The sequence below is a fragment of the Coregonus lavaretus genome, assembly GCF_964263955.1.
Source record: "Coregonus lavaretus genome assembly, contig: HAP1_SCAFFOLD_1336, whole genome shotgun sequence".
Lineage (NCBI taxonomy): Eukaryota > Metazoa > Chordata > Actinopteri > Salmoniformes > Salmonidae > Coregonus > Coregonus lavaretus.
In genome coordinates this window covers 27,501-35,000 of record NW_028157005.1, presented here as the reverse complement: position 1 = coordinate 35,000, position 7,500 = coordinate 27,501, and the positions used below count along the sequence as shown (strand labels likewise).

At 50.0% G+C, this 7,500-nt stretch overlaps 5 protein-coding genes across 5 annotated transcripts in view; all 5 read right to left on the bottom strand.

Moving 5' to 3' along the window:
• The window catches only part of LOC311125908 (histone H1-like), a gene marked incomplete at both ends in the record, with an annotated part of 11,391 nt that extends 3,948 nt beyond the window's left edge, over nucleotides 1–7,443 (bottom strand). The window contains one exon of the mRNA XM_084199935.1: nucleotides 6,850–7,443. Coding sequence (XP_084056061.1) covers nucleotides 6,850–7,443 — 594 coding nt within the window. The remainder of the gene's footprint in view (nucleotides 1–6,849) is intronic.
• On the bottom strand, nucleotides 734–1,108 carry LOC311125903 (histone H2B; the record flags this gene model as incomplete). The annotated part of the gene is made up of 1 exon (XM_084199930.1): nucleotides 734–1,108. One exon carries the CDS (start codon nucleotides 1,106–1,108, stop codon nucleotides 734–736), a length of 375 nt encoding a protein of 124 aa, XP_084056056.1.
• On the bottom strand, nucleotides 1,801–2,112 carry LOC311125901 (histone H4; the record flags this gene model as incomplete). The annotated part of the gene is made up of 1 exon (XM_084199928.1): nucleotides 1,801–2,112. The coding sequence occupies one exon, from the start codon at nucleotides 2,110–2,112 to the stop codon at nucleotides 1,801–1,803; it is 312 nt and encodes a 103-aa protein (XP_084056054.1).
• LOC311125895 (histone H3.2-like) lies at nucleotides 4,725–5,084 on the bottom strand (the record flags this gene model as incomplete). Its single annotated transcript, XM_084199923.1, has 1 exon — nucleotides 4,725–5,084. A coding segment is annotated over one exon (360 nt), but the record flags the coding sequence as incomplete, so codon positions are not given.
• LOC311125899 (histone H2A) lies at nucleotides 5,614–6,000 on the bottom strand (the record flags this gene model as incomplete). The annotated part of the gene is made up of 1 exon (XM_084199926.1): nucleotides 5,614–6,000. One exon carries the CDS (start codon nucleotides 5,998–6,000, stop codon nucleotides 5,614–5,616), a length of 387 nt encoding a protein of 128 aa, XP_084056052.1.
• Nucleotides 7,444–7,500: the final 57 nt, after the last annotated feature.

The window sequence follows — 7,500 nt, the reverse complement described above, 5'->3', positions numbered from 1 at the left end:
GGCCCCCCGTGGGAAACGAACCCGCAACCCTGGCGTTGCAAGCGCTGTGCTCTACCAACTGAGCTACAGGGGACTATATGGATGATGTGACCTTGACCGGAAATGACCTGTAGGCCAAAAGGGCTACGTTCATATATATATATATATATATATATAAAAAATATACATTCATATTATTCACCACCTTTTTATTCTTGCCATCATCATTCTCGTTCACATCATTAGGGTATAGTCCAATGATGGAGCATCCATTCACTCCATCCGTGTCCTACCGATTCAGGAAGTCAACTCAAAATGACTATCTGCTCATTAGACGATAAAGGGAATTTATTTCCAATCAAACCCAACAGACTGCCTTTTTGATTTATTTATTTACACCCTTTGTCAAATGGTGCCATTTTACATTGCCTTCACCTGGAATAGAGCCCGACAAACATGGGTTACTATTCAGCGCGCAAAGACACCAAAAAAGGCGCGCTAAACCCCTACGCTGGAACGGGCAGGGGAAATGATACAATGTAGCCGCTCTCTGAGCCGGCGCGCGCCGCCCATTAAACAATGATACAATGTAGCCGCTCTCCGAGGCGGCGCGCGCCGCCCATTAAACAATGATACAATGTAACGCAGCCTACCTACGCATTCATTCGGTGGCGATGGAATTGCTTTTTTTACTGACAGAGTGGGTGGCTCTTAAAAGAGCCTTTGGGTTAGTAGAGCAGTCCAAATGCGCTGTTTACTTGGAGCTGGTGTACTTGGTTACGGCCTTGGTGCCCTCGGACACGGCGTGTTTGGCAAGTTCACCGGGGAGCAGCAGGCGCACCGCGGTCTGGATCTCCCTGGAGGTGATGGTAGAACGCTTGTTGTAGTGGGCCAGGCGAGAGGACTCTCCGGCGATACGCTCGAAGATGTCGTTCACGAAGGAGTTCATGATTCCCATGGCCTTGGAGGAGATGCCGGTGTCGGGGTGGACCTGCTTCAGGACTTTGTACACGTAGATGGCGTAACTCTCCTTCCTGGACTTTCTGCGCTTCTTGCCGCCCTTCCCTGCGGTCTTGGTGACGGCTTTCTTGGAGCCCTTCTTGGGCGCTGACTTTGCTGGCTCGGGCATGATGATGTCTCGTTGCTTCTCAGAAACGAATGAGGGGGTGAAGGGCGCTTACCCGTCTTATGAAGAGGAAGCTAAGCAAAGTCAGCGGCCGTAGACACTCCCCTGCTTGCTTGCTCCCTCCCTCCCTCCCTCCCTCCCTCCCTCCCTCCCTCCCTCCCTCCCTCCCTCCCTCCCTCCTCTCATAGCCTATGCTCTGTGACCGATGGGGAATTGTGTGTTTCAAAAGGGGGGCTTTAATAGGTGTCCAAATGGCACGATTGTTGTGCCAAATAATGCTGGTGATAGAATTGCCCACTTTGGCACCGTCAGACATAGGGCTCCCATTTTGGACTGTGTGTGTGTGTGTGTGCGCGCTGTCCCCCTCTTTTCGAGCCACGTCTACCGACTCGTGGTGGCTTTATGTTGTCCAAATTCCACTATTGCTTGACCCAAAATAATAACGTTCTTACACTTTGCCACTGTCAGATATAGGCCTCCCTCTGTGCGCTAAAAGTGGACGGGACATTAGAATCCTCTAATTAATACTCCCTGTCCACTCGAAGTGGCTCATACTTTCTTACTAAATTGCATACTAAACATTTGTTGTTATATATAACACTACATGGAATGGGCCCATTTTAAGCGGATGTGGGTGGCTCTTAAAAGAGCCTTTGGGTTCGAGTCGGGGTGTTGAGGTTCCGAAGAGAGTGGGTTTAACCGCCGAAACCGTACAGGGTGCGTCCCTGACGTTTCAGAGCGTAGACCACGTCCATGGCGGTAACGGTCTTCCTCTTGGCGTGCTCGGTGTAGGTGACTGCGTCACGGATCACGTTCTCCAGGAACACCTTCAGGACACCGCGGGTCTCCTCGTAGATCAGACCGGAAATACGCTTCACGCCGCCGCGGCGAGCCAGACGGCGGATAGCGGGTTTGGTGATTCCCTGGATGTTATCGCGGAGAACTTTGCGGTGACGCTTGGCGCCTCCTTTTCCGAGTCCCTTGCCGCCTTTGCCTCTTCCGGACATGGTGTGTTCGCTAGTTGAGTTCAAGTGAATGAATGATTTCAGCGCCGGTGCGCGGTGCGCTATTATCTGCGTTTGGTCGACCTGATTGAGGCCGGCGGCACAGAAAGCGCGCCTCTGTTATATGTTCGGAGGCGTTGCAAAGGGGAGGGCGCTCGTTCTAGGGGACTAGGGAGGAGCGATTTCAAAGATGACGTGAAAGCAACTAAAGTGCGCGGGAAACATACTCAAATACTGATATAGGCTATGTGGAACACAAGGCCAAACTGTGACAACTGGGAGATCAGCTAGTACACTGTGTCCCTCTCCTCATATTGTTGTTGTTGTTGTTGTTGTTGTTGTTGTTGTTGCACCTGATTCTACTCATTGAGGACTTGGTAATTTAGGTGACAGGTTGTTCAATCAGCTGTGGCTGTCCAGGCCTACAAGAAAAATGGGTCCTGTTGGGGGTAGCCTACTCTACCGCTGGAGTTGGGAAACACTGAAATGGAAGGGGGACACGCAGTGAGCAAAACTCCTAACCACATAAAAACACAGACACTTGAGATCATTAAGAGCTATAAGGAGTCCATCAACTACCTGGTCAGTCAAGTCATATAGGGGGGGATTTCATGGCCACCTGCTGGAGCAGAAGTCATGTTTGCCAACACTGGCCTTAAAATCATTAAATTTAGGAGCTATAAGGAGTCCATCAACTAACTGGTCAGTCAAGTCATATAGGGAGGGATGTCATGGCCACCTGCTGGAGCACAAGTAATGTTTGCCAACACTGGCCTTAAAATCATTAGGAGCTATAAGGAATAAATCAACTCATCATTCAAGTCATATAGGGAGGGATCTTAGCACCACCTGCTGGATCAGAAGTACCCTTCACCGTAGGCACAAGAGAGCCATCATCTCTCAACCGGTGCAATTTCCATAAGTATGTGGTAATAAAACAAACAACGACAGCTCCTCATATAGGCAGTGGTTTCACACATTTTTCTCCAAGATGTTCAAACGTTCATAGATGACCAGCAGGGTCAAATAATAAGCACAGTGGTTGTAGAGGTTGCAACAGGTCAGTCAGTACATCAGGAGTAAATGTCACTTGTTGTTAGTGTTGTAGTTCCTATTTCTACGGTGTTGCCTACCTGCAGCAATCATGATTTACCTGCAGTGTTGATTGCAATTACGTAATTTGTCAACTCATAATAACAGATGTTTTGCAAACCGTTGATGTTTAAATAAATGGATTCCCGGTGTCCGGATACCTTTTCTCTTAAGGGATGTGATTGAGTGAATCCAAAGTAAGTTGGTCTAAATACATAATAGGATGAATCATTCAGGTAAAATAACACAATGTCTATTTGAGTCGAATCAACGTAATATAATCCTTTTTACGTCTCTATCATCTTTACTCAATGTATTGGACCACATCAACTCAACTTACTCAAGCTTATCTACTCATAAAAACAAGCAAAAAGATCTACTCAACAATATGACGTGTGCTTTTGTTGACTGTAATAGCTTGAGTACATTCCACAAAGTCATTTTTTACAGTGTATCTAAAGACACGTTTGTTGTGGTGATGCACTTTTTCTTTGACGTTGAACTTGCATTGAACAGACAAATCCATTTCGTTACAACCCTTTTGTAGTATGACTTAGGAATATTTGTTGATGATCCTAATGTCTATGCGTGAATAGTGATTGGTTGTTGGTGAAATATTGCTGAGAACCCATCATTTCCTGGCCTTTTTTCACTATTGAGCTATTTTGAAACATTTGTTTTGCTATTGGATTCATAATGGTGACCTGGGACAAGTAATTAGTGAAACCAGAGTTCAGCAGTTGCCATTAAAGCGATCGAACCAAGTCATCCTAATAGGCTAGTATTAGCCTAAAGCAGGGTTTCCCAAACTCGGGCCACATTTTGGGAGTTTTTGCCCTAGCACTACACAGCTGATTCAAATAATCAACTCATCATCATCAAGCTGGGAGTATTAGAATCAGTTGTGGAGTGCTAGGGCAAAACGCAAAACGCGCACCCCTTGTGGACCCCAGGACCGCGTTTGGGAAACGCTGGCCTAAAGAGCAAATGCTGAAAGGGACTCACCATGAGGTGCAGTACCCACATTTAACCACAAGATGGCCTCCGTGCTCCATTGTAAAGTTTGGGCCTCTGCATGAGTCTCTCAGCAGCACTGCAACATGGGACTTTCAAAGTAAGTTGGCATGCAATGTTTTTTCTGGACTGCATGCAAGGCTATTATTACACACAACTAATAGTGTCAATTATTCATCTGAACACAATTCTTGTTACTATTCGGCCTATATTATCACTCGTTTCTTTTTCCCCTCCTTTGTAAAGCATTTTACTGTGTTACTATATAGTTCAAAGGAAGTGGATGATGCCAGATGGTTGTGTATATACACACACACAAACATTGAAGCTAGACTTCAGGCAACTAAAAAGGTGCAATACGTAGCTTTTAGACGTGTTAGTGAACAACATACATGGTGGCTAATGTAGAGGTGCGTGTATACATGGAACAATTGTGCCTTTTTGATGGAAATATGGAGGTGGCTCTTAAAAGAGCCTTTGGGGGATATTCGAGTTCAGGTCATCCTCATTTATGCGCGCTCTCCGCGAATACGGCGGGCCAGCTGGATGTCCTTGGGCATGATGGTCACCCGCTTGGCGTGGATGGCGCACAGGTTGGTGTCCTCGAACAGGCCGACCAGGTAAGCCTCGCTAGCCTCCTGTAGGGCCATCACGGCGGAGCTCTGGAAGCGCAGGTCGGTCTTGAAGTCCTGGGCGATTTCTCGCACCAGGCGCTGGAAGGGCAGCTTGCGGATGAGTAGCTCAGTGGACTTCTGGTAACGACGGATCTCTCTCAGAGCCACGGTGCCGGGCCTGTAACGGTGAGGCTTCTTCACACCGCCGGTGGCCGGGGCACTCTTGCGAGCAGCCTTAGTGGCGAGCTGCTTCCTGGGGGCTTTGCCACCGGTGGATTTGCGAGCGGTTTGCTTGGTTCTGGCCATGGCGCTGCTCTGACAGTCGGGAGTATAGCCTCGAAATGCCTATGTGAAGTTTATAAAGCCGGCAGTGGCGCCTGCTGATTGGACACCATCTCCCCACCACCCCGATTGGCCCGTTTCGCAGGCCTCCTCCGTTGGCCATTGGACGGGAGGCCCGGCCTCTCCAAAACTCAAACTCCCGGTGCGCGCGCAATAGGACGCCGCCGGCCCTTTACGCGCAATAATAGTCGCCAAAGTCAAGAGTGACAGCTTATAGGCACGTATCATCTAATGCTAGCCTGCTATGGCAAATGAGGCCAAGTAGGTGTTGTTGTTCATGCAAGGCCTCATGTGGGCACAGAATGTCGAAATAGTTGTGTATACACCCACTCAATGTATTGCGGTCATAGAAAGGTACTTTGCGCTTTTGGAGAGCTAGGTGGTTGGCTCTTAAAAGAGCCTTTGGGGGTTGAGTAGTCAAGTTGAAGTCGCAGTAGCGAATTTACTTGGCTTTGACTGCCTTCTCGGTCTTCTTGGGGAGTAGGACTGCCTGGATGTTGGGCAGCACACCACCCTGAGCGATGGTCACACCGCCGAGCAGTTTGTTCAGCTCCTCGTCGTTACGGACGGCCAGTTGCAGGTGACGGGGGATGATACGAGTCTTCTTGTTGTCACGGGCAGCGTTGCCGGCCAACTCCAGGATCTCAGCAGTCAGGTACTCGAGTACGGCGGCCAGGTAGACTGGTGCGCCAGCGCCCACACGCTCGGCGTAGTTGCCTTTGCGCAGCAGCCTGTGCACACGGCCCACGGGGAACTGGAGGCCAGCACGGGATGAACGGGTCTTTGCCTTCGCCCTGGCCTTGCCTCCGGTTTTGCCTCTTCCGCTCATATTGGTAGCTTGAGAAAGTCACAGAAAGTCTGAATGAGCCGCTCGCCACTTCGAGAGCCGTACATATACCTCGCCACAAGAGGCAACGATTGGCCACCGGGCCGGTGTGGCCTTATCCAATTGGAGCGAGGGACAGACAGATGGACAGACAGACAGCCCTAAGCCGGTTCCCACCCACAGGCAGCGAGTGAGAGGCTACTTTGTTTCCCTCCGACTTTGTTACTTTGTGTCATTTCGCGTGAGCGCCAAAATGTCCGAAATGACATCCACACATTATTTCTCTCCAAATGGGAAACAAACAGCTGGTGAGGGTGCACTCTTGAGTTTGAAATCGAAGCCACTATAGTATTGTTATTGTTATTACATGGCACTTGTAACACATCACAGCAGCCTGCCTCTGAACGGGAATAGCCCAGTGGCTCATATATAAAAATGGCTGTTGAGGGTGCACTCGTGAGTTTCAATTCGAAGCCACTATAGTATTGTTATTGTTATTACATGGCACTTGTAACACATCACAGCAGCCTGCCTCTGAACGGGAATAGCCCAGTGGCTCATATATAAAAATGGCTGGTGAGGGTGCACTCGTGAGGTCGAATTTCTGAGCCATTTTGGCCCTCTATTATATGCCTCTCCCTTCGCACACACCCAGAGTGGGACAATGTTGTGTGCGTAAAAGTAGCCTAGTGTGCGTAATTTCTTTTCCACGACAGGTAGTACATGGAAATCAATGCGCTTTCTATGGAAAGAGGTGGGTGGCTCTTAAAAGAGCCTTTTGTGGTACAACATGTATCGAGTAGAACACTGTTTGTAATAGGTTTACTTCTTCTTGGGGGCTGCCTTCTTGGCCTTGGCTGCCTTGGGCTTGGCGGCTTTGGGCTTGGCTGCCTTTGTAGCCTTCTTGGGGCTCTTGGCTGCCTTCTTGGCCGCTGCGGCGGGCTTCTTCACCTTCTTGGGGCTCTTGGCGGCCTTTTTGGGTGTAGCGGGCTTCTTGGCCTTCTTGGGGGACTTCTTTGCGGCGACGGCCTTCTTGGCTGCTACCTTCTTGGGCTTCTTCGCCGCGGCGGGCTTCTTGGCGGCCACCTTCTTTACTTTGGGGACTGCGGCTTTCTTGGCGGGCTTCTTCGCCTCGACGGCTTTCTTGTTGAGCTTGAAGGAGCCGGATGCACCGGTGCCCTTGGTCTGGACCAGGGTACCCTTGGTGACGAGGCTCTTGACTGCGATCTTGACGCGGGAGTTGTTCTTCTCCACGTCGTAGCCGCCTGCCGCCAGCGTCTTCTTGAGTGCGGCCAGGGACACGCCGCTCCTCTCCTTGGAAGCGGTCACAGCCTTGACGATGAGCTCGCCTACGCTGGGTCCCGCTTTCTTGGCCTTGGCTGCTGCCTTCTTCTTGGGTGCCTTTGCCGGCGCGGCGGCGGCGGGTGCTGGTGCGACTTCTGCCATGTCTGTCTGTCGTTTGGTCCGGTACACACACACACACACGGTCTGCGAGGAGTAGTT